Source organism: Epinephelus lanceolatus, chromosome 21 (assembly GCF_041903045.1).
Source record: "Epinephelus lanceolatus isolate andai-2023 chromosome 21, ASM4190304v1, whole genome shotgun sequence".
Lineage (NCBI taxonomy): Eukaryota > Metazoa > Chordata > Actinopteri > Perciformes > Serranidae > Epinephelus > Epinephelus lanceolatus.
Genome location: NC_135754.1, coordinates 9,418,284 through 9,445,465, shown reverse-complemented (window position 1 = coordinate 9,445,465; position 27,182 = coordinate 9,418,284). Strand labels below are relative to the sequence as shown.

Here is a 27,182-nt window from a genome sequence, read left to right as displayed (position 1 = left end):
TGTGTTGTAGTTATATGCCACTGCAGATTAGGGGGCACCCCCCCATTATGAAACCTCCCGTCTGTAGTCTAGCCGAATGCTATGTTAATGCTCTTAGTAGATTTACATGGGAAATGCTGTGTTATTACCAATAGCTCAGTTCTTAAGATGCTCCCTGGGCTTTCCAGACCCCACTGGGACCTCCATAAGCCTCTCAACCTCAAGGCCCCAATAACTTCCTCACCTCCATGTGGGTGAGGAGAAAAAGTGCACATTCATACAAACTAACTCAAATTTGACAGTAAAGCAAAATCTGTTCACTGCTTTGTATTTGCCAGACACCACATTCAAAGGTAATAAGTGGCAAATCAAGTGCTTTTCACTGAAATAGCTTAGAGACCCCAAAGGCAGAAAAAAACATCTCAGCCCATCAATGACTGAATTGTGTTTGGAGAGAGTTCATACAAACATCTTGAAGAAACACCTTTGTTAGACACCTCCAGTGTTAATATGATGTGCATATAAAGAAGAGGCTGTTTGTAACAGAGAGCTCAGGTGATCCTTATCTCCTTGCATATGACACCCACCCTCTGCCCAGGGCCCAACTTTAGTCCCTGATCCACAGCGAGCACCCACATCACAAGACTGCATGTTTACAGGCATGGGAGAGTCTTAGCCTGTCATCAGACACCTGACTCAGTAATCAGCTGTGGTATCAATAAATGGGCCTCCAATAACAAAACCAGCCAAGCAAGAGAGCAACAAAGACATGTGTTATTCTTATTTTTAGAATTCCAGGCTGTAGCCATCAGCCCATAAGCTGCACAATTTATCCAAATGTTATTAAAATGGCAATATGGCCAAGAGCAGCATTCAAATTGCAGGAGCTGAAATTATTTGATACAGATATAATGTGTCCCAACATACCATTGTAAATGAAACATGGTGGTGCTGCAGAGTAGCCAGAAATCATTTTCCAGACGTAAGGGGACATGCTTGTTTCGTACAGCAAAAATCCCATTGTAATTTTTATAGTTTTTCAGTGAAAATGAAATGCAAAATTTACCATTCCCACTAAAATCACAACTCATATCGCAATCACTGTATCTGTCAGATTTATCACAGTATGATATTTTTTTTTTTGTATATTGTGTAGCCCTAATAGCCGTTTATATTAGGGCTGCAGATAATGATTATGTTTGTTACCAATTAATCAGTAGATTATTTTCTACTGAATTGTTCGGTCTACACAACATTAAAAAAACACTGAGGAAAACCTGTTACGATATCCTAGAGACTAAAGTGACTCAATCAAATGTCTTGTTTTGTCCAACATTTCAAAATCCAAAAATATTAAATCTACTATTATGTAAGACCAAGGAAGGCAGTAAGTCCTCACATTTGAGAACCTGGAAATATCATATTTTTGCCTTTTTTTTTTTTTCTTAAAAAAAAAACAAAACAAAAAAAACCCCCGAATGATTTAGTAGTTCCCGATTAATTTTCTGTCGATCGAGTAATTGATTGACTAGTTGTGCAGCCCTCCTTCACATGTACTTGTCCAGACAGTTTGAATGTTCACACTAATGTCAGACTTATGCTGCTGAGAAAGCCAGCTGTTAGGTATGTCAGTGCGCTCATATATTGGAAATGGGGCAAATATCGTAAGTTTTAATTTTACGTCTAACGTCAAGGCTACATCTTTTTAGTGTGCGTCACCAGCGTTGTAAGGTTGTGTTGATATCTGCATTTACTTTGCTCTAGTTTCTCTTCATTTTTTCTTTATTTGTCCCTTCAGAGACCCACTTTTGTGTCAGAGCTCATTAAAAGTTTCATCGAATCCAATCTATTAACAAACAGTGTAAATTGCCATCAGGGAGCAGTGGTCGACCCACCATTAAATGGATTACATTTGGGTTTAATGGTTGGCTTGTGGCTGGAGACAGTTTCAGAAGCTGCCTTGAAGCCCCAGGTGTCTGTTCTGTCTCTGACCCTGACCACTTTGCCTTTATGGGAACGGTAAAGTAACAGATTATGAATATTATTTTTTATCATCATTATAATTTATTGAGCATGTTGGTCTTTAGAGTGAGCCCACTGTGCTGTGTGCTAGTTTATCCAGTGTCTCCTGATATAAAAACAGTCACAGTTTTGATTCCTAGATCCCCTGAGAGGAATGAGGTTAGTGACAACGGCTGCTGTGAAGATTGAAAAAACAACCTTGGCATTGATATCAACTGTTACACACACACACACACACACAAACACACAAACACAAAGGCTGTAGCTGTTTTTTTTTTTTTTGCTTTGGAGCAGAAGCTGGCACTGTGCACCTGTTGTGCAGAGAGGTTAGATGACTTTCACAATGGACAGAAGACAGATGCTGTATACTCTGTTTTCCACTGGTATCAACACTGTTAGCACAAGCAGCTCTTTATCACACACATGCACACACAGGATTTAGACCCCAACATTTCCATTTCACCCTCGACTCTATTTCATGCACATTCAAAGGGTTGGATGTCATAGCTGGTGATGAGGTAATTCAGAGCTCAGCAGATGTCAGACTGGCTGAGAGGAGCGGACTGCCACATGCACGCGTGACATTTCTGTCTCCCATTGCTGCCATAAACAAATCATCTTATCAGTCCCTCACGGGGAGTTTCAGAAGTTTATAGTACTCATGTTGATTACAAGTGCTTTGATAATAAAGACTCTGTTCTTTCGCTCTATTTTCTCTCTTTATCTGCAGAAATACATCGCCTTAGAAGACTCCCAGGAGGGCGAGAAGAAGGAACTCCAGTGTCGGGTGGTGATGCTGGAGTCAAACACGCGTCAGCTAGAGCTAAAAACAAAAAACTATGCAGATCACAGTAAGTCCACAGATGCAGGTTTTACTGTACTGGCTCGATTATTGGAGTCTAACAAACACACACACACACACACACACACACACAGACAGGCCAGATACCCTGTGAGCAGCATCGACAGTTTGCAGGTCTTGTGACTGTTTGTTAGCTCTGATGAGCCGCAGGGCAGATTGACTCCCATGTGCTTACTGAATAAAGGCCATTTGTAACATACTCTGTGTGTGTTTGCCCACCACGTCTGCTAAATGAGCTGTAATAGAATTGTCCACACATATTCCAAACCATGAAAGGTTCACTGTGGAGGACGGGAGGATTTTAAGGAGCCAAGGCTCTGACCTGCCTGTAATTTTTATCTGGAAAACTTTTAGTAGCATTCTGTGTTGCTAGATAAAAAAGAACCGCTAAATACTGTAAAAAGTAACTGAGAATTTTCTTAGATAGTAAAGACCTTTACATGTTAAGGACACCGTAGTAGTCCTGAAGTCTAATGAGTGCGGCCATCTTTCCAGGTCATCAAAAGAAAACCCTCATGATGTGTGCATGACTGTACTGTTGACAGGGTGTGTGACTTGCTCGTTTGTTCCACCGCAGGAGTGTAACATTCATGCAAAAGGAAAATTTGAGAGCTCTCAGCAAATTTCTTTTATTTCTTTCGATGTGACACTTCCCTTTTTCTGTTTGGGAGTTTCACTTGTCTGTAATTATGTTTGTGGACAGAATTGGCAGCAGTGTGAGTTAGATCACTAATCTGGGTTTGGTCATGTCAGTGGAGCACACACAGTCTAACTCTATAAACCCAAAGACACTTTGATGACTGCAAACAGTGTTAACTTAATTTTGTGTTTATTAATGTTCGTATTTCATTACGTCTTAAAATATATTGGAAACTGCTTATATTGTAGTGATCACAGTTACACAAATACAGTTATATTGATCATAAAGCTTTGGACAGAATCATTCCTGTACAAATGCTGTTTAAACAGTTTGCATATTGTAATCAACATATGGACAGTATATACAATAGTTCGATGATGAGGGTACAATAAAAACTCAACTCCCATCATGTTACTTTTCCTCACAGTAACCTTCCACCTGTCACACCTGTCCAGCTGGTGCTGCATGGACACTGAAATCATGACGTGAACAAGAAAATAATTTTCTTTCAGTGAAAAATACAGTGGTCTTGAAGTCTATGGCTGCTTGTTATGGAGACAGAAAACTGACGGTGCATGGGGAAAACACCTTTGGTTGACTCCACCCTCGTCAGGTGGATTGATAACACCCAGTTACGCAATGCCCCTGTAACTAAACAGCTGTAGTGTATTTTAAAGCAGTCAGTAAAATTCAGTAAATAGCAAAGCTGTCTGTTTTATCACTTAACATTAATGTAATTAATATATAAATGTCAATTAGATGGTAATCTGCATGAGAAGTAAAGAAAAATAAAACTTAGAATAATCATCTGCGTATAGTTATCAGTTTGAACCAGACAGACATGATCACTATAAGTGATTTTCACTGTAGTTTTTATTGATAATGTCAATTTTTTTTTACAATATAGAATTATACAACTCAAAAAAGATAGGTGGTGATGAAAAGGGACTCAAATTTTGGAATAGTTGAAATGATTAGTCAATTAACAGAACAATGAGACAAAATAAATATTTTAATAACTTAGTCATTGTTTCAGTCATTTAAGAAGTGAAAATGGTGAAAAATGCAACGATTTCTCAGGTTTCAGCTTCTCATATGGGAAATGTGAGAACATATATTGCAGTAAACTGTCTTTTGGACTGTTGGTCAGACAAAATAAGTCATTTAAGCATGTCACCTTGGGCTCTGGGAAGTTAGGATTTTTTCACTGATTTCTGACATGTTAAAGACCAAATGATTTTTTGATTAATTGAAAAAAGGCAGATTAATCAGTAGCGTAAATAGCCATTAGTTGCAGACCTATTTAGGTCTTAAATATATACATGAGTCTTAGACTAAGGGACAGCAGGACTGTTTGTTCAGTGTTGAATCAGTGTGGCCACTCCCTGACTATTTGTTTAACTTCAAATGATTAAATTTAAGCATTTTATTTATTTATTTTTTAATTGGACAATTATGAAAAGATAAGTTCTTCCAACAGGACATATTCAAGCTTTTCATGTGGGGCTTTCCTTCAGGGTCACTTCCATTCAATCTCCACACCTCTGTATCTGACCTGGGTTATTTCTGCTCCAATCTGTAACTACTAGTTCCTCTATCAGCCCTCTCATACCCACACTGAATCACAGTTTACATCATTCTATGCAGCTGCTGTCTCAACTGTTGCTCTTCATTGGTCACATAGGTGGTTTTTTTGTACTTGAGTTTTGTTAACACCTGACAAAAGACTATTTCCGACTTGTACTACAAGTCTGATGTTATGGATGTGCAAAGGACGTTTTAGTGCCACTCTCCACCTTTTGTATGGCTGGCACCTGAAAACACATGAAGACAGTCGGGCTGTTTTGACTACAAACTGATGTCACCTTAGAGCCACAATGGATCACAACTGAGACTGATGGTTGCTCTGTAGATAAGTGTGTGCGTTGTTTATCTTTTTTCTTTTTTCCTTTGGTTATATGGTAAACATGAAATGTGTACTTTATAACTTGTAACTTTTTTCCAATGTAATTTCCATTCTTCATGTTTCGGTTACTTGGACCTTTATTATTACAATTCACATAATGATTCAAATGAAACTTTTTAGACCTCTGTAATCAGAAACCAAAAGAGCTGCTATCATTCAGCGTTGACTTAGAAGTTTATATTATTATTGTAGTCAAAATCACATCAGCTGTGTGTGTGTGTGTGTGTGTGATATTTCAATATGGGTTGAAACATTTATGATGATGATGATAATGATTGTTCATTGAGTTTGATTTCAGAGCTGAGTCTGTGATTTAATGGTCAGTGCTCTCTGCTTAATGTAATTTCGGAGTGGTTTGTTGATGCATGGTGGCCCTCTTCTGGCTCTAAATTGTTATTACAGCAACTGCTCTACTACCACTTTCAGTACCTCATAATTAAGTGATACAAAATGTGAGGTAAAAACACAATTTCTCATATGACAAATGATTTGTCAGTGGAACAGTTAGATCCATGATATCAACAAATTTTTGAGTTAGTAATTCATGTAGAACAATGCTGTTTTGAGACAAAGTTCCTTGTTGTCATGAGTACATTTTGCTGTAATCCTATGGCTTGTTTAATTTTATGTCTTTGAGTAATTATTTCTCTTTTTTATCCAGTTAGCAGATTGGAGGAGAGAGAAGCAGAGCTCAAGAAGGAGTATAACACCCTTCACCAGAGACACACAGAGGTATGCTGCTCTTGGATAAAAATATGTGTGTTTGGTGAAAGGGTAACTTTGGTATTTTTCAACCTGGACTCTTTTTCCCATATTTTTGTGTCCAAATGACTAACAGGAACAACAGTTTTTGAAATTGGTCCAGTATTGTGCAAGAGGGCTGCAGCCAGCAGCAGCGAAACAGGCTGCAATATAACCACTCGGGGCATGTTTGCCTCATCAATTTATGTTCTCTAAAAGTGCTCGCTTTTGCAACTGACTGATTATTACTCTGTGTCTGACAACATTATGGAAAGGATCCCTACAGAGATGGACCCAAGGAGAGGAGTTTGGGGTTGGGTTTGAGGTTGGGACAGGAAAGGCAGTAAATGAATGTCTGTCAATGTGACAGCCATACCTGAAAATCAGGTATGGACATTTTTCAGAGTTGTGCTTTCACACATGCAGCACAGCACACAACAGGGGACTGTCATGTCAGACACTTTCTCACCCACTGAAAATGCTTTGGTTTAGGTGAGGGTTGTGGGAAGCAGGAGATAATCAAAAAAGTACACTGCGGTTGTAATTCAGTGTTTTAAGCCAGAAAAGAAACGGCTTTTGTTTCACTAGAAATTATATTACATTAGCACTAGCTTCACAGAGGAATGTTAAGGCCCAGTTAAAACAAAGCAGCTTAACTGGCTCTTTAAGACCCAGCTACATGTGTAAAATATAGCTGCTGAGAAGGGAGTTGGCTGCTGGAAGTCAAACATGTTGCATTAAAGCTTATAATAGGTTTGTTCCAACAGTTATTTTTTGAATTGCTATGAAACACATTCATAGAGGATTTGAATTGCTATTTTTAGTCTCAGTTATTGCCATTTTTGAGGTGCCAAAAATTCCTCTTTGCATAAAAAACCCTTTAAATACAGTACAGGTTAAGTTGAACATAGATAATTTTATAGCTGACCTGTTTGTCATAGAAGAACAAAGGTTCTACAACGTGGAATGGATTAGGATACTTTAAGATGATTAAAACATGAAGTATCCACACATGAATTCTGTTTCTGCTGAGCCACTGGTCCGCCTTGGTCTGTTATACATTATGCATCACTAACAGATGCTCCAAAACCTCTCAGGCTTCAGCAGCCAACTGCTAATCTGAATAATGTTGAATAGAGAAGATGGAAGTCTAATAAAAGCTGTCATCTACACACTGCTGCTTCATCTACATCATTTGTTGTGAGTCTGACTGTCACAGCTGTGTCTGGACACAATGTACTTCATATGTGAGGGACCATCGAAAACATTTTTGAAGATGTAGAAGTTCTTGTGACCATTTAGAATCAGATCTTCTGTAGTCTGAATCATCTTAGAAATACAGGCAACTTAAAGAGCCTTATAATTCAAGTAAGGATTTCAATACAGCATATAAAACATGTAAAAACCAACATGATGACTGCAACCTAATCTGTGCCATATAGATTGCAAAATGACTGTACATCAAGAAAATATGTTTTAGCTAATTCTAAGACTCTGTGATTGTGCACCTTCCAGATGATCCACAGCTACATGGAGCACCTGGAGCGAACTAAACACCAACATGCAGTCGCAACAGCAGAGCCCTCAGATGCAGGCACAGCACCCAGAACACGGTGAGACAACCCAACCATTTGTCACTCCATACTGTGCTTGTTGTTCTAAACACAGTCACTGTGTTTACCTGAGCCTCTATCATTTGTCAGTCCTGTAAACACTTGGACCTAAAATGTAAGATTGACAGCCACATAGCAGAAGCTCTGGTCTTAAAGCTTTGCTTTCTTTGAAGATTGTATCCTGTCAGATTTTTAACTGCAGTTTGATCATTATTATTGCTCTCATTAGGAAACACTTTCTTTCAGAGACACTAAACACTTTAGTACACTTGAGTTTGACACAGTTTCATTACTGATTGTTAGGTCAGTATTTAAAAAATGTATGGACTTGGACGTAGTATATGGACATAGCTACCTAGACGTCATCCAATTGGTTTATGGACTCCTGTTTCGAAGCCTTCAGATCTGCATTTCGGCTGTTGCCATCTTGTTTTTTTGGAGCCAGAATTGACCATATTTGGGTGAGAGGTTGGAGTTGTGGAGGAGTGAGGGGTGGAGCTTACTCAGACTGTAGTAACGCCTCACAGAAAGCCTGTCACCCAAGCGAGGCCGCCCTTAAATAAGCATAATTTTAAGCTTTTATGAAATGTAATGGGGTCTGTGAGGATTGAATGGCCATTGAATGGCCATTGGAAGCTGGCCATTCAAGGAGCTGCAGTTTTTGGCACCTCCACGTTAGCTTCATTTTTCAGCCTCAGAGGTTATCGCTTGATAAAAACATATTGTAATGTAGTCACCATCATCCATCCGTTTTCGTAACTGCTTATCCTCTGTCCCAGCTGACATTGGGCGAGAGGCAGGGTACACCCTGGACAGGTCACCAGACTATCACGGGGCTGACACATAGAGTCAGACAACCATTTACACTCACATTCACACCTATGGCTAATTTAGAGTCACCAGTTAACCCAACCTGCATGTCTTTGGACTGTTGGAGGAAGCCGGAGTACCTGGAGAAAACCCATGCTGATACGGGAAGAACATGCAAACTGCACAGAAGGGCTCCCTCCTGGGATTGAACCAGGAACCCAATGGGCAGGTTGATGGAGGTTTAGGAATTTTCTTGATTTAAAGTGTAGAGTGATATTCTGCTTTACAATATTGACATTTACTGCAGGTAAACTTTATTAAATAAATACCACTCTTGATTTCAAGTGCAGATATCTCCCTTGCCATTAAACTCACCCTGTTATTAGTAGACTTTATAGCTCAGTAGAAATTGGATTTCAAGACTTGACAAGGTGTGTTTTTATGTGCTTCTCTGCTGTGTATAAGTGATTCTCCATGTCCTCAATCCTGTATTGGAGCAGTTTGAACCACTGTACTCCCACACATGTATATCTTCCCTGCAGGCAAGAGGTAGAAATGGGTCAAGGAACGTGTCTGAGCAGAAAATTGAGCAAAGAATGAATGCAGGCAAAGGAGAACTTGAAAGCAACTGTGAAGCTGTTCAAAATATAGGTGGGTGGGTGTTTGTAGGTAAAGATTAGTGTTAAGAGAGGATTTTGACATGAAATGGGAAGACAAGGTATGGTAGAGAGACTCTTATTATAAACTGCAGGAAGGAGTTCAAGTAGAATTCAGTGGGACAGATAAAGGATGATGCGGATGTGTAAATCAGAGCTGTAGGTTGGCTTTTGTCAGATTAATCTCCTTCAATGGAATGATGAGCTGCATGATTGACTGTGCACTTGCAGAGCAGATTACGCCTCCTGCAGGGGGCCAAGAAGTCAGTACACCTCCCCAGTTAATATGGTCATTTCAATTGTCAATAGGTTAATGTTATAGGTATTAGCTGATGTGTGGTTTATGCAAAGAAGTGTTCTCCCTGCCTGTTTAGTTTTTCCTCCATGATTTTTCAGTATTTTCATGAATTAATTTTGCCGTCTACCTTCACAAACCTTCCAAGGCCACAGAGAAGCACCTCCATGATGTTGCTCTCACCAGGCGTCCTAGTGGCAAAGGTTTGTTTCTGCCAAGGTGTTTGGTTTGTGGCAAATGAAGTGAAAGGTCTAATGGTCAACAGGCTCCATGGTCTTATCAGACCTAAAACCTTTCCCCTAGTCTCAAAGTCTTCCACTTGCCTTAGGGTAAACACTAGTCCAGATGTTGCATGTTTTTGTTCGTCATTGCCTTTTTCTTTTACTTTGTGGTAAACACTAGGCCAACAGTTGTATGCACAGGGTCTCCCATGTCAGCCAGTCGACCCTGCAGATTCTTCATTGTCTACGGCTAGCTGTAGGCTAGTGTCGCATAGCCAGACTTATCTTGCTCTGTGCCAGTGCTGGAGAAAGTTCTGGCTTAACCCAACATAATTCTGCATAAAGGGATAAAACACTCTGGGTGTGTTGTATTTCTTTGAACCAATCACTATTGTTTTGGGCAGTGCTAAGCCCAGGGTGCAGCGACAATACTCTTGCAAAATACTTTCAGGACGGAACTTGTGTTAGTGGAACATTTGCTCATGGGGAGGTGAGCTCTGGCATTAAAATGGCTAAATCCCTGTAAAAGAAAACGGCATATAAAAGATGCTTTTGCATGTAGGTTGCTAGCTCAGAGGTTGTTGTTGTTGTTTCACAAGAAGCACTAAAAGTGGGATTATGAAACAGAAACATCTGAGATAAGGGGCCAATGACAGCTTTACACCCACAGTCTACATCATGTGTGCCAGATGAGTTTGGGGCAGATTTACAGCTGCGATATTTTTGTGATGGGTTTTTAGTATTGTGGGCATTCCATTGTCTCCTTCCTCTGATTGATTCTTTTCAACAGTGTATATATATTTTTATACATTTGTCCTCATGATGTGTTTTTGAGCCACACTAGTAGCATGGCTCTAGAGATCAGTCATTTGATCAGTCAGCCACGTCAGCCCAGACTGAAGTACCCTGACAACTGTTGAATGTATGGCATGCTTTTTTATAGATGTTTATTGTGCACAGAGGTTGTACTCTAATGACAGTCATGAACCTCTGACTTCTCATCTAGCACCAGCTTGAGGTTGAATTTTATGATTCAGACTGAAATATCTTTGGATTGCCATGAAATGGAACTAATATTCACATTCCCCCAGAATAACTTGTAATAACTTGAGTCATTGTTTGACTTTTCCTCTGGCACCATCATCAGGTCAAAATTTCAATTTGTGTTACACCATGGTTAATGACAAAAACCAGCAAAACTAATGACATTTCCAATCACCCTCAGCAGTTTTTTGTGTTAAATGCTAATCTGCAAATACTAGCATGCTAACATGTTAAACAAAGCCATCAGCATGTTAGCAATGTCATTGGGAGCATGCCAGCGTACTTATGTAAGTATTTAGCTCAATCATAGCCACGATAGACATGAACCGACTCATGTTGCCAAAAATGTGAACATCAGCAGCTGTTGGTTGATCTTCATTCATCTTACTATGCGGCTTGTAGAACCAGTTGGCTGCACCTGTGAGGAAATTTTTGTGCCCTTATTGATATGACAATATGTGTCTGCTTGAGGTTTATTTGTAGAAACTTGTTTTCAGTGTGACATTTGTGCATACTAACTACATTAAGTGATTCACTGTTGTAAAACTATAAAACATGAAACCTTATCTGTGCATTTAGGCAGCCCCCTGTGTTTCCTAGTCCTTCACAATCCCTCCAGTTAATGCAGACACACTGCCAACCTCCCTCCCTCACACACACACCGAACGCACACACTTTTTGTCAGTCTCCCTGTTTTGCAGCCAATAAGCTGCAGCCTGAGAAGAGGCATATGAAACGAGCTGCCTCAGCACCCAAAAGAGAGAGGGAGATGGAGAGGGAGGGGTGGCGGGTGCCATCAGAGTGAGAGAGGGAGAGCGTCAGAGTGTTCTAGACTGCACAGCGGCAGCCGCGTCGCATCTCGGCTGAGGATCAGTGGGGTGAAGGAAGGAGAAAAAACCAAATCACCTGCTCGAGGAAGACGCTGGAGGAGAGGAGCTGCTGCTGCCAGCCTCCCTCTGCTCTCTGGGGATGATCTACTGCTCTGCTCTGCTGTCTGCTGCTGCTCTGCTTTAATCAATCGCTGCTGCTGAAGCCACCAGGATTACTGTTGTTGTGACTGCTGCTGGCACATTGTTCTGCCTTTGAGCTGCGGTATAAAAAGCTCACTGCTTTGCTGCTGTTTCCCAGCTGGAAGGATACAGCATCTTTGACCTCAGCGGTAGATAAAAAGTGGTTGATGTCCAGTCAGAGGTGTGCCAAGGTGAATTTGGTGTTTCAGTGACCCCCACCTCATCTGCCGTCATCGTCTGAGCCCCCCAACCTCCTGGTCTCTGTCGAGGCACTGGGCCATGATCTGGGGGGGCCATGAGCCCCGGGTGTATGCTGCTGTTTGTTTTTGGCTTTGTAGGGGGAGCGGTGGTCATCAACTCTGCTGTACTGGTCTCTCTGTCTGTGCTGCTGCTGGTTCACTACTCTGTCTCTACCGGCGGCTTACCTGCCCTGCCTTCCTTACCCTCCTTACCCAGAGCCAGCAGGTATATGTGTGTGTGTATGTTATCTCAATGTGTGTTATTTATGTGTGTAATTTATCTTATTTTAATGTATCTCTTCTTATCTGCATCTCTGTAACCAGCTTGTAGCCATGCAGTCGCAATGTTGCTGCCATGTGGGTGTGTTATAGTTTGACAATGTGAGACTGCACCGTAAAAGTAGGTCAAGAGAGAGAGAGATGGGGAGAAATAGCAGAGTCATATCTGGGAAACCACCTTGAGATGTTTTCATTTCACCTGATTTTATTTCTGTTTATGATTATTCTCACAAGTTAATTCACATCTTTTCCAAGATGAGGCAGCAGTGGAGGACTCATGGACGAGCATGTGATTTGCCCTCACCCATCAGTTCAAATAACAAAAGGCAGCATTGGTCACCATCAGTGGCCAGCATGTGACCTCATCCTCTCAATATGGTGGTGTGTCCATTGTTTTTGGGGCTGCTGCTGCTTTTCATCGCTGCCTGCCGGCTGTTCTTTTCAGTGGCAGCCATTGTTCTGCTCGACTGTACAGTATTTTTTTCATACCTAGCCACTGGAGAGGGAATAGCTGCTGGAGTGTACCTGGTCTGATGCGGTGGAGGGGGCAGTGTGTTTATTTCAATGTATTCCTGGAGCTGTTGTGAAATGGGTGTTTGGATTTGAACACCTCCATGCAAGAATGAGGTGATTCGTGAGAGCTGGAGATGGTAACAGAGATTTGTTCATACCCATGTGTCGTTGCCTCTGTGTGTCTCTAAGCTCAGCTTATAATAACACACATGGCAAAATACATCTCCAGCCATAAAGATGGATATAAATGGCTCTGTGTTATTGCCTGAGCTAATAGGTGGGAGGTAATGGAGTTAATGAGGCAACCAGCTCTATTTGTCTTTCCACCACTCCAGTGACAAACTGTCCTAAGGGAGCCTTTGCTACAGCACCTCTCTGTGAAGTCTTGACTCAGGCTCGTCACACAGTTTGTTTCAGTTTGTCTAACTGATTACATTTTGCCGAGCTGCTTCCACTGCACTGAAAAATAGACAAATTAAAATGCAAAATGAAAAAAATGAACTAGTAATGTATCATGTAAGTGACTTCAGGCTTAGTGAAGTACAGTAGCTGTTGCACCAAACTTTGTTCATCACTTCTTCACACTATAATTTTCTACCAAGTGTCACTTTCTCTGTCAGCATGGAGAGAGGGAGAGTCAGAACATTTAAACTGAGAACTTTTCCAGCCTGGTTTATATAGTATAGAATATATCCCATACTATGCACTTTTTATTGCACAGTATAAATCACATGTTCTTGCACCTGTTGTGAGGACGTCTTTAGTTGCTGAAGGTCTTCTTTACCACCAAAGGAATTCTTTATGTTTTTAGGCACACTGGCAGCTGAAGCAATGGAAATGTTGGTCTGTCTGCGGGTTGGACAGTCCAGCACTTCGGTCCAGACAGAAATATCTTTACAATTATTGGATGGATTGCCACAGAGTTCAGTACAAATATCCATTGTACCCAGAGGAAGAATCCTTTGTTCATACATCACCAGTGACGTATCTCAGTATCTCCAGGATGGAGTGGCAATAAATTTGTGCTGACATTCATGGTTCCCAGATGATGTATCCCACTGACATTGTTATCACTTGATTTTCCTCTAGCGCCTTTATGAAGTTGACATTTGTGGTTTTAAGTCAGATGTCCTCACCACTATTGGATGGATTGCTAGGACATTTAGTACACACATCCATGTCCCCCTCATGCTAGCGTGCTAACATGCTTAAGTAAGATTGTGACCGTAGTTAACATTACCTGAGAAACACAAGCGGCAAACTTCGGGGCTGAAAACTAAAGCCAACATGAAGTGCCAAAAACTGCAGTTCCTTCAAAGACCACTTGAGGCTGGCTCAAAAGTGAGACAGTCCCCTTAGACCCCCATATTAAATGCCCAACTTTACAGCAGAAACAAACATGTTTTCAGTCTGATACAAAAACGTTTTTTTTGTCTCTATAGCTTAGCATGACTGCTTTGAGTAATAATCTGTATCAAAACGTCAGCTCAGATCCACCCCTCACTCCTGCACAGCTCCACCCTCTCATCCAAATATGATGATTTCCAACTACAAAAATGCAAAATGGCAATGGCCAAAATGTTAAACTTGAGGCTTCAAACCAATGGGTGATGCCACGGTGGCTACTTTCAGTTATTTTTAGACAGTCTGTGGCTAAACATCAGCATGCTAGCCTGTCTACATTAGCATGTACAGGGTTCAACGCTAAGGTTTTTTTTTCACTTGCCCAGTTGGGCAAGTTGGTCAGAGATCTACTTGCCCGAAGTCAGTTTTTACTTGCCCTATAAAAATTGTTTAATTTAAGCGGCTATCAAATAACAAAGACTGCAGTTATTTTTATGTTATGTAATCTTTATTCATACTGTATTTATTAATTAAAACAACATATGTCATGTATTGTAGCTTAATTCCTGTACAAATATGACAGTGTCACGGCTTAAAGTGAAAAATTTGTCAATCATTCTCCGTCTATAATTTTGCGCCCTACTTGAGCCATGCCCACCTCTATTTATTTTTCACCCCTCTCTCCAGTTCTGCTGGAGAGAGGGGTTTAATATATTTTGCTTTAATATATTTTGCTTCCATCTCTCTGCCCTGCTCTACTCTACTTCAACGCTACTTAGCTCTCTCTCTACTCTACCAGTAGACTACCACATCCACCTGTTGCACAAAACGCACACAGCAGTGTTTCCCCTAGGATGGAGTTGTAGCAGCGGAGGTGAAGCACACACATGAAAAATAATTTTCACATGTGTGAAACTTTTTTGTATGCTTGCAAAGCACAGCCTGCTGGGATGTTTCTGTGTATCTACTGGCACCAGAAGGGCTCTTTAGGACTAAGTACATACAGTACATGTGTGCACAGTAATGAGCAGGTGAAATGTCTGTCTAGCTTACATATGAGGTGTCTCAAGATTTAGGAACATACAATTGTATTGAATATAATAAAGTAAAAAGTCACTTGACATGCTGCTGTTTTGTGCTATGACCTATTTAAGTGTTGGAAGTTGTTATTTACGTGACAACGCCTGAATGCAACACAAGCTCAGCATGAGTGCCGTGCTACACTGCTCGTCTGTGCGTAACAGCAGTCTGTTGATGGTTATTTAGGCTACACACTGTCCATAACAATAACTTTGTCAGCTGACAAACTGCACCGGGCTCGGGGTCAGGTTTGGTCAGGAAAATGCAGCCCGAGCCGCTCTAGCATGCTCACCTGTGTGTGTGGCAGAACTCCGCCTTGCGCCATACAGAGAGCAGAGGAGAATTGTTAATGCGTGACCATGTAGAGACAAATGACACAATGACATAACACCATAAATAGTATATTGTTATGTTATTATATGAAACGTCCGTCGCGCAAAATAATATCAATGGGGGCTGTGGGCAGGACATTGTTACGTGTGCCTGTGACTTCAGGCAGAGAGACAGCTGCATCAGAGCCGAAGGAGCACGTTTTAAAATACATTTATTTTATCAATTAGTTATTAAATTTTACTATTTCTAGCAACTTGCCCAATCGGGCAAGTGAGTTGTTAGTTTACATGCCCGACCTTGAGTTTTACTTGCCCCGAGAAATTGGGCAATCCTTATTGTTGAGCCCTGATGTACCTCAAAGCACTGCTGTGCCTGAATGCAGCCTCATAGAGCTGCTAGTAGGATGGCTTTAGACTCTTAAAGACTTTGAAAAGACTTAAGTCTGACACCTTCTTGCAGCTAAAGACAATGAGAGTTTTATGTCACACAGTATAAGATTTTGCAAAGACCTAGGATTTTGTAGGGTCACTATTTTCAAGACAACTAGATTCCTTTTGAGAGTATTTCCCATCATGCTCCTGGTGGAAAATATTACGCCAAACTCCCTTTCAGAAGTATGACATTAACAATTCCTTACGTGTTCTCAAAAACCGATAACTCTAGAAAACACAAGATAAAAAAAGATCATATGTTGAAAGTATTCATGTCAATTTGGTATCAGTATAATTCATGACGATAAACTGTATTTGTGTCCAACTTTATGTTTTGGATTTTGGTGCCTCAACTCACTGCCCACCTCCGTTGGTTAGCTGCGCCATTTTAGTGGGATGAGACCGTGGGAATGAGAGGGGAACAGTTTCGACAAATTAAGGTTGCTCACTAAAATAAGTGGATCAGATTCACGCTGAATCAAACACCGACTCTTACTCACTCCACCAGTTTCTCCTGCTTTTCCACAGTCCAAGAAAACCAAGACTTCTTGTTTGGTGCTGGAAAGAGCACACCTGTTAGTTGTTGGCAATGTTCACCTCACTGAATTTCAGTATTTGCTAAGCCAAGACTAAAAACTTACAATGATATTCAACATGTTTGATTGTAGTGGAACCTCAAGTCAAGAAAAAGGCTGACTTAAGACAGCCTGCATTAATCTTGTTTTCTCTGTGTTCTAATTACGTAAGAATGACTTCACCAGCAGGCCAACTCCTTTCTTTCAGAATTGCTCTTTTTCCTTTTGAATCATCCTTCCTTCTTTTGTCTCTGTATCCAGAAAGGAGCGTCCCATCTCCATGGGCATATTCCAGCTTCCTGGGACTGATGGTATGACCCCTGAACTCCAGAGGGAACCCGTGGACACCCCCTCTGAGCCATGGAGATTCAACAACCTTAGCCATCCACGATCCAACACCAGCCTCAAGGTATGACACACACTTAAACACACACATATAAATCAGTCCTGCTTTGAGAACTTGATGAATGTAAAAGAAAGACGTCCTTAGTTGTAAAGTGTAAAGTTACTGTCTGAGGTTGGCTCGTCGTGCTTCCCACGGTTTGGAGTAGTGACATCATCCCCTGCTCATTTAAAAGAGGTTGTGGAAACAAAATGCAAACACTCAATGGCAGCACACACCAACGAAAGAGTACATTTCTATTCAGAGAGAAAGGATTGTTCAGTGTGTCCAGAATTTTTAGCAGTAGCCTGTGTGTGTAACGGGGTGGCTGGGAGCCCAGCAAGCAGAGGAAGTGGTACCATTCGGGGGCCTGCCTTTAACCTCAAGGGAGGGTGGAAAGGACAGAGTGTCTTCACATTGTTGCTGTTGGAAACCATGCTGCAAGCAAGGCTCCATCATGACTATTAATGAGCCCCTAATAAGTATTCATTTGCTGTTATTACACTAGTACAGGGTCAGATAGAAAGTGTAAGGGGGGAAATGTTTTGGGTTTTGGCAGTGTTTATTTTGACCCATGTTCTTGTGTTGGATTGTTTCATAACTGCCAGCCAAGGTGGTTGATAATTCATTAAGTCCCTCTGAGCACCTCACCTTGAGTCCTGGAGTACAATATAGGTGTCGCAGTACATCTGTCTCACTCAACTTTTACACAGACAGTCTTCCCAGGCACCCCCAGTGCAGATACACAGCAGTGCCTTTGTGTTTTCTCCGCTGACTTGACATTTTCCAAAGATTTACAGTCAGTGATCCCATCCCCTCCCACCATATGAAGGGGTGTGTGTGTGTGTGTGTGTGTGTGTGTGTGAGAGAGAGAGAGAGAGTGTGTGTGGTTTAGGGGAAGAGCCATTATCAGCAGAGTAGCAATGGAGGGAAACTTTCCCCCTATTGGCTGCTCAGTGCTACTGTAGCAACAATAGAGTGACGGCAGCATGCACACAAGAGATTTGAAAGAAAACACTCCCATCGGTGTTCAGAGAGACGAACCAGACACAAAAATAGGGAGTACTTTTGGGAAAGAAACAGTTCTCTAGCAGTATCATATTCAATGTCTGTGAAACCTTAAAATACTCCCGTGTTATTAAAGTCTTGCCCCTCTTCTGTTTTCAAGGTGACCCCGTATGGATGCTTTGTTGTTGTCCCGATTGATTTGTTTCCATCAGGCAGCTGTGCTATTTATAGAACCAAAGCTGCTGGCATTAACAGATCAAAACAATACAGGCTTAGAAATTCTGCATAGCGCAAAGGGCTGCAGAGAGCTGATGGAACCTTAGAGTGATTAATTGGTACTGTAAATCCAGTTCATTTTCATTCATGTAAGAAAGCCTTTGCCAACCAGGTCACCTTGTGTACCAACAGCAGCCATAAATACTGCTCACTACCCAGATCACTCATGGAGTTCAGGCTTTCCCCACAGCTTTGATTTGCTTTCTTGGACACATTTAGATCAGTGCTAATGAAAATGAGCTCTTGCAACATCCTTACAATCTGTATACAACACATGGCATTGGTTTGGTTTATTTTTTATTTGTTTTAAGGAATGGATATTCAGAAATATTAATGAGCAAGGTCTTTAATATCCCTCAGTTTGAGGAACAGTTCTCCCCAGTCAGAGTGGAAGGTGAAAGTTCGCAGGAGAATTTACCCAATCAGGAGGCTGATGAGGACCAGGTAGACCTGTCTATCACTGTAACCATGGCATCCACCGTATCTATACTTATCAAGTTTAGTAGCTGTGTTGCAGAGTTTGCTGCAGTGTGATTAAATAATATGATGCTAACATAATGGCATTACCTCATATCTAAATGAAACTGCATGATGCCAACCTGTTGCCTTTTTGTATCTTCAGCTGGTTCCAAATTGTGTGATTTTAAAGCTGCTGAACTCATTTTGTTTTTATAGTAGACCCTCACAGCATAGTTTGGCTTGTTATAATGGATGAGTGTCCTGGTTGGTTGCTGTTTGTGTTGGTTTGAGTTGCATGGCAATGTTCACAGTGTTTGACACATTTGGTGTTATTTCGGTATGAAGACTAACAACATGTAACAGTTACAGACCATTAAGAACCACAGTATACAAAGAAATCCAATCAACATTTCCTGGATCACATAGAGGCAGATATTTAGTTAAAGTTTCTACAACCTAATGCACTTTACTGTAACTCATTCAATCTACTTCGGAAAACACATAAGAAGACCCAAATCAGTCACAGCTGATTCCAAGTTGGCAGCAGACATAAAGTACCTCAGTATGGAACTTCAGTCATGGTTGAAAGCTTCAGAAAAAGCTAAGTAAGTGGACTTTGACACAGGATTATTTTTCCAAACTACAGTCAAGGTCAGTGTTGTCCTCACTTTGGGAATGGAGTGATTTTGATATGTTTGGCTTGATCACAGTTTGGTTCTGTGTTTGGTTTGCATACATGAATGTGCTGCACATTACCTGCATTTATAGCTTAAAATGTGGGAGCTTCACAATGTTAAACAAATAATAAGATTTTAGTTTTATCTTGATTTTCTTTTTTTTTTTTTTTTTTTATTAATTAAACACAAAACAACAACAGCAACAAAATACAGGGACAAGACACAAACAAATCTAAAGATATAGAACACATAGCACACAGTTTACAAAACCAAGGCATTAAAACAACAAAACATACATCTTCACAGAAACACACAAAAAACAGAGACCACCATCAACAGGACAAACAGCAGCCTAAAGACTTAATGATCAAAAAGAGAACAAAGATAAATTGGCTTCCTGTTGTAGTTTTTAAAGAGATTAGATTTCAAGGAGGAAAATAATAATAATAATAATAATAATAATAAATAGATAAATAGCAAAAAAGATAAACAAACAAAAATAAACAAGAATAAACCAAGGCCTTCCGTCACCACAATTTCTGTTATTAAGACCAGCCTTCACTCAAGCTCAAAATTTCCCACCCACGTTCAAAAATTACACACTGTTCTTTGTTTCTATTAATATCTTTTTCTATAGTCCACTGAAATTTCAAAAACATTTTGAAACGCTCAATTTTTAACTGTTTTTTTCTTCTTGATTTTCTTGTTATCCCCTGACTCTGTTTCTCTACATCTCATCTTCCTTCATCTCAAGGATGAATTGGCTGGTTCGAACCGCGGAGGCTCCAAGTCCAGTGCTCAAACCAATCAGGGAAGTGTCTCCAAAAGTGGAACTTCTTCGTCCTTACAAAGCGGAGGTTCCAAATCCAACACCCTCATGTCCTCTCAGGGTGGCACCTCTAAATCAAACACCCCCACATCTACATACAGCGCTAACTCTCAGTCCACCACACCATTATCTCCTCATGATGGAGCATCCACTGGAATGAGTCCTGTGTCCAGTCTAGGTGGAGGGTCTGCAACACCCCTGTCTACTGCTGCTTCTGATGTTGCCTTGGAGTCTGTGGACACGCCCCTGCAGGAAGTTTCAGACAGGCTCAACAAGAACCTGGACTGCAACAGTGGAAAACCAGAGAGCAGTAAGAACATTGCAGCGGTACAAGGAGGACAGCAGGGTCAGCTGGGACATGATGGTCAAGTCTCTGCACCCCTCAAAGGTGATGGTCTGCAGTGCAGTTAAAACAACACAGAACTAGTAGCTAACATCTGTTACCTGCTGTGAGTGTACTAACTCACTCATTCTTCTGTTTTCTATCTCTGCTGCTTGTATTAGATGGAGCAGACGACCTGGAGAAGTCTGAGGTGCAGGCCATCATTGAGTCCACTCCTGAGCTGGACATGGACCTCGATGGCTGCAAAGGAACGAGGTACAGGACTGATGACTAGATTTTCAATCATCATTACCCTAAACTTCAGGAAATGTTAAAGGATAAGGTGGGCATCGGTCTATATGTTTCTTCTTACTACAAATCCCATTAAAAGACCAAAACCAACAATGTGTTACATCGTCAGTACGTTTCAAACATGTCTGATGATCGAACTGCATCTGAGACACGCATCCTACCAACTTGTGGGAAGGTGGGAAGGCCTATTAATCACTGCTTGCAGCTTTAATTTCTACATGAAACTGCTCACCACAAGGTCTGTGGATTATCTTGAGTAACCAGGTCATGATTTCTGAAAAGAGACACTGCTGTTGAGTTTTTCAGATGTATTTTTTTGGTCCTTTGAGCACCACAAGCCGAGTGCCATCTAGTTCACTTATATTGGAAAGAAGGCAGACATCTCTACGGCTGTCGGCTGATACCTCCAACACATTTTTAAATTGTTTTGGGCAGCAGTGGAGCTCTGTGTCATTGTGTGTTTTGGTGTTTTCATTGGGTTTGTTGAAAATAAGAAAAACATGTAGATTCAGATTGACTGCCCAACAATTGTTACTCAGTGTAATTCCAATTTGCATCCATTTGTACCAAAGTGTTTTTAATCATACTGCAACATCATGCCCCTTTCATCATGCTAATCATCATTTTCTCCCATTCTTGTTTCATATTATCTTCCCCTACCTCATCTGTCTATCCAGCACACCAACTAAAGGTGGCATCGAGAATCTAGCGTTCGACCGCAACACTGACTCTTTGTTTGAGGAGCTGTCATCTGCAGGAAACGACCTGATAGGAGACATGGATGAAGGAGCTGACCTGCTGGGTAAGAAGCCTCCTGAATCGATGTTATTGTTTCTTCATCATCTCTACTTTTACAAACTATTTCCTTTCTTGTTGCATTCTCTGAATTGTTTTTTCTTTGGCTGTTGGGCTCTCTCATCCTTGCAGATGAGTTTTCTGGTGTGTATTAATGAATTCCCTGCAGATCTCGTAACCAGCTCTTTATTCACTTCATTTGTGTTCTTGATTCTGTGTAGTTTTCCGGTCCCCTTTGTGACCCTCTTAAGGATGAGCAGAATAGTGAATAGTGCTGCTGTGTTGTGAAGAGCAGTAATACTATAGACTAGAGATGTTTAAATGAGACCATTTAACTTACCTACAGTCGTATAAACTTCTTCCCGACTCTCTGGCATGACTCTCAGACTACAGCTTTCTAGGTAAGACTGAGAGAACAATATGTTTGTGTGTAGAATATACATAAACACTTCTTTATTGATGCGATTTTGCAATAATATTCTTATTATTCCTTTTATGATGGAGCACATGCTGAGTTGAAACAGTCTGTATTTACATTATAAGTTGTCATTTTCAGGTATGGGTCGCGAAGTCGAACATCTTATCCATGAGAATGCCCAGCTGCTGGAGACCAAGTTAGTACTCTTTTACTTTTTTAAAGCCATCTCTGCTCTTTGTATGTATAAGCATCCAGAAAACTGAAAAAGGACTTTTGGCTACACAGCTAACAACAATCTTATGGTGCGTACAGTGGTAAAAGCACAACACTGATCACCAGCAGCATTTGGTGTCCAGCCAATCTGCCCCCGCAAATGGGCTGTGTTGTAATAGTTTCTGAATGACATATCATACAACTTGGGATAGAAAGTAGCTAAAGGAGCAGCAGTGACATCACCAGTGCCTTTCTGAAAATTTCAGCTAAAGGCAGCTGCATTAAAATAAGCTGGAACACTCTGAAAAAAAGGTGCTGGGTGCAGCACTTTACTTCTAGGCAGCCTTATGGGGATGCAAACGCTCTCTCCGCATTGGGAACAATTGAAAAAAAAAGACACTGGCACTCAGAAAATAACGCCATGTGGACATAGACCGCACAGAGGCTACTACAAGTCAGATTTTCCCCTCAGTGAGTTGTCAGTCATTGGTTCGCTGTGCCTTGTTCTGTATAAAAGTAGGGGTGTGAGGAAAACACCAATACACTTGAGTATCATGATGTTTTGTGATACTGTATGTGTTCAGCCTCTGACCTCTAGATAGCAGTGTTGGTATTTATCTTCAGCCATTTGACTCTTTCACCCCAACGTAACAACACATCAGCAGTGTGTTAACAAAGACTGCGATAAATACAAATGCACATCCTAGTGTTTTGATTGCATAAAAAAGTCACCTTTTTCTGACTCAGATTTCATGCATACAGTGATGTGCTCTTCATACTGTGACCTAGAATTAGATTTTAAAAACTTGCAATCATCACCTTGCTTACAGTATTGCAGAATATTTAATCATAATCACCGTATTGTGATGTATATCATATGGCTAGATTCTTGCCTATACACAGCCCTATACAGAACACATGAAAATATTGGCTACTGACACTCATCTCTTCACAAGCTGATGTGAACCATCCCTTATTGACCTGTGCTTTCAGAGTACTTCAGATGAAGCAAGATGGCAAAAAAGGTTAAAAAAAGGACCTGTGTAAATATGTCAAAGTCACTGAGGTTGCATGTCTCAAGGTTAAAAACACATACAGGACGACAATGGTGCTCAGCCAAGGGCACAGACATCCCTTCAAATATATTGATGACATTGTACATCTCAGAATGGTAATCTGAGTGTTCTATTATGTTACTGGGATAATGTTATGTGAAAGACAATATTTTGTTGCAGAAACCCCTCACATTTTTTTAAATAAAGCAAAACAAACTAATAGCCTACCATAACATTATCCTCAGAGTGAAGCTTGGAGTAAGGATCACCATGATTCAGTCATTTTGCTGCCCCTAAACAAGCATTACTCATTGACAACACAATGCACTTGACCTTAAAAAAAGATATATTTTTACAAGTTTATGTTTCCGGGTAGCTGTCAGTCACCTGCTACTTTATAGAAGTTGAGAGATGCATCACGAAAATGCCCATAAAACACAATGAAAAATGAACTGTAATGTTTTAGACATCAGAAAAGAACAGTTTAGTATGGGGAAATAATATGAAGCTCCTCTGTAGCACTTAATTCTAAAGATTGATATAAATACTAAGTTAAAATGAGTTCACTCATGAATACATGAAAACAGAATTATCCTTCCTGTTACATTTTTAAAAACAGGACAGTGCTGCCACCTTGTGTTTAATGTAGATATCACATTAGAGTGAACATAAACACCGCTGTGTATTTGTTTTCAGAAATGCTTTGAATGTGGTGAAAAACGACCTGATATCACAAATGGATGAGCTGTCCTGTGAGCGGGAGGCTCTGCGCGGCGAGCTAAATGCCGTCACTCAGGCCAAGACCAAACTGGAGGACAAGAACAAAGAATTAGAGGAAGAAATCAAGAAGTGAGTTGGATGGTCTTAAGCTATACAACACATAAATGCAAACCCAACTGCTCACCAGTCTACATAATTCATTTGAGTGTATACTGTGTAAACGTGGTTGCTAAAGAAATTGTGTGCTCGCTTGCAGGCTTCGAACAGAGCTTGAGGACGCGAAACAGAAGGTCAAGAATGACAATGAGGATGATGTGAGTCCTTGATATTTGTTGTGATCTGAGTGTGTGATACACCTGTGTGGATTAGAGCAGTACAAGTTCTTGAGGAATGCTACCTGCCCTGTTTACGTATATTTCAGTATGACCATATCAGTGCCAATTAATCCACAGCATAAAGCCTTCAGTGTTCCATTAAAAAAGCTTTGTAGCCATGATAATGAAGATTTGATTTTAAGGTGTAAATATAAGTTTTTGTGCTTCATTATTTTGAAGTAAATGTAAAGGAAGTGTGTCAACCATTAAGCAACCAAAACAGGAAGAGGATAGCGCTTTGGTTTTCCCTGGTAGCTATCCCCAAATCCCAACTTTGAAGTTACTATCCCCAGTAGTGGAAATGACAGATGGTGGAGCAACCAAAGTACTTGGTAGCTTCTAGACTCAAAAGAAAACTGAAAGCGATGTGGTTAACTTTGCAACAGTAACACCAACAATAACACTTGGAAACGTTGATGTTGGTGTACCAGCAGAGTGACGTGCCCACAGCACAGAGGAAACGCTTCACCAGGGTGGAGATGGCCAGAGTCCTGATGGAGAGGAACCAGTATAAGGAGAGGCTGATGGAGCTGCAGGAGGCTGTCAGATGGACAGAGATGATCAGGTGAGACAGAAGGGACAGAGGCAAGCAGTGGACCATATGAAGTAGAGGAATCTGTAACACGCACACACACCAGCCACAAAGGGAAAAAACAAAGCTATAATATAGAAACAAAACTGGCTGAGAGTGGTTTGAAATCTCAAGTAGAAATGAAGGAAGTGACTGTAAGGTGTAAGGATTCAGTTTGATTCAAAGTGAATTGTTTCACACACAGGGCTTCAAAGGAGAACCCGGCTCTTCCAGAGAAGAAGAAATCCAGCCTCTGGCAGTTGTAAGAGCCTCTTTTCTTTTCACCTCAGCTCTCAAATACCAACCACAGTATGACTACTGTGTTATTTATGTTCCATTTTGCTTTTCTTTTATATTCCATGTTGTGTGGTTGTTTTCTCCAGGATGTAGGTAAATCTTTGACATGTTAACGGTGTCTACTTTGACTGGCTTCTGATGTTTTAATCTTGACAATAACTCTTAACAGAGGAGAGCCAGCCAGGAAACAGTGGCTCTGATCCCAGATCTGAGCTGCCTTTAATTCTTTATTCAACGTTAATGAAAGTTATAAACATGAAGCATGATGGAAGCTTTCTAGAGGTTAAGAAAATGCACTTGTTTGCTCACAGAGGAATGAAATCTGAAAGACTGGATTTGGGTTATCTGACCCCGGCTCTCCTTTTGTTGAGTTTCATAAGGAATGTGTTTGGTTTGGTGTGAACGAGGACATTATTTTGGGCAGGTTTTTGGCAATGGGATTTGGACGGAGTCTGTAAAGGAAACAAAATCTGATAAATCCACCATCTTTCCTGCCCTGTTTCTGTTTGTCCCTCTATATTGTGCCTGGTGTTGTGATGTCTGTGTGCAGGAGGTGTGTTGATAGAGTTGCTGTGGGGAAGGGAGGGAATGCAGGTTTATGGGTGGTGTTGGTCAAAACAAAGCAAATATGCTCATAAAGATAGACTTAGCAGAGCCTATTTCTCATCTCTAAACTTATAGGCATATAGTTAATAAAATCTAAAAGTATCCAGTGGAACATGCTTAACATCAGTTGGGTGTAATGTGATAAATAGCGTGTGCTCTCACTGTAGACTTAGGGGGAAATTGAAGTGTTACTGTCCAGTGTTGCTCTGTGTTGTTGACTAACATCCTAGTCGGTGCACAATAATAACCCTGCACTCCAGCATTCTGTGAGGACAGCTGCTCTGGTGCTTTGCTGTTTAGGAGACAGATCAATGGGAACATACATAATGCCTGATTGCTACCTGTATGAAAGCTGGCATGGTGTGTTGGCATGGGGAAAGGAACCTGTTTACCCTTAAATGTTGAACCTTACTCCTGCCGCTGGAGCTGCTGCTTGTGTCCACCCCTCTATACGTTTGTCTGTGTGCTTTTCTTTTTTCTTGTTCCTCCCCACTTCCCCACCCTTACACCTCCAGTTTCAGCCGTTTGTTCAGCTCGTCGGGCGGGGCGGCCAAGAAGCCGGCAGCGGAGGCTCCAGTGAACGTCAAGTACAATGCACCCACCTCTCAGATCCAGCCGTCCGTCAAGAAGAGGAGCAGCGCCCTGCAGCAGCTGCCCAGTGACAAGAGCAAAGCCTTTGATTTCCTCAATGAGGAGTAAGTCAGTCAGTCAGGGGAAATTAAATGAAAACATGTGCTCTCATGTGTGTATGCTGAGGCAGTATTGGTCCCTTTTGGTGAATTCACTCAGAAGCATAGATAAAAAACAAAACCAGGTTTCTCAAACTATCTCAGGCACAACAGCTCTTAAAAGGTATGTCAAGATTTAAATTACAATCTGAAATTTTTTATTTCACTCAAGCATACGTATCTGTGTGCTGCTAAAACAAAATCTGATGGCTTCCATAGTTTTGGATCAGACTGCTGAACTATTTTGGGCTGCTTTCAAACCTAAACTGTCTGGGCAATATGAAGAAAATCAAATATTCCAATATTTTTGACTAAATACCTCAGTGTTGATATTACAACAATATTTTGGTGCCTCCACAAAATATTGACTCAGTGAGATTTTTCATAAATAATCACCAGTATTGTGGATATAATGACTCAGTGGGTAAAGGCAAATAATAGAACAGCTACAACAGTCTGATATGTTCAGAAAATTACATCACTTTAC

At 40.9% G+C, this 27,182-nt stretch overlaps 1 protein-coding gene across 9 annotated transcripts in view; it reads left to right on the top strand.

Moving 5' to 3' along the window:
* spag9b (sperm associated antigen 9b) overlaps positions 1-27,182 on the top strand; it is a 47,646-nt gene that overhangs the window by 7,943 nt on the left and 12,521 nt on the right. The window contains exons 2-15 of one of the 9 annotated variants that reach the window (XM_078163031.1): positions 2,732-2,852; positions 6,131-6,201; positions 7,726-7,823; positions 16,915-17,062; positions 18,680-18,763; positions 20,210-20,672; positions 20,789-20,882; positions 21,596-21,720; positions 22,270-22,327; positions 24,096-24,248; positions 24,376-24,433; positions 24,925-25,058; positions 25,270-25,327; positions 26,481-26,662. In XM_078163031.1, the coding sequence (XP_078019157.1) occupies positions 2,732-2,852; positions 6,131-6,201; positions 7,726-7,823; positions 16,915-17,062; positions 18,680-18,763; positions 20,210-20,672; positions 20,789-20,882; positions 21,596-21,720; positions 22,270-22,327; positions 24,096-24,248; positions 24,376-24,433; positions 24,925-25,058; positions 25,270-25,327; positions 26,481-26,662 (1,847 nt within the window). Of the gene's footprint in view, positions 1-2,731; positions 2,853-6,130; positions 6,202-7,725; positions 7,824-11,669; positions 12,325-16,914; positions 17,063-18,679; positions 18,764-20,209; positions 20,673-20,788; positions 20,883-21,595; positions 21,721-22,269; positions 22,328-24,095; positions 24,249-24,375; positions 24,434-24,924; positions 25,059-25,269; positions 25,328-26,480; positions 26,663-27,182 lie in introns of those variants that run through there. The other 8 variants (XM_033610965.2, XM_078163032.1, XM_033610964.2 and 5 more) reach the window with 8 other exon arrangements.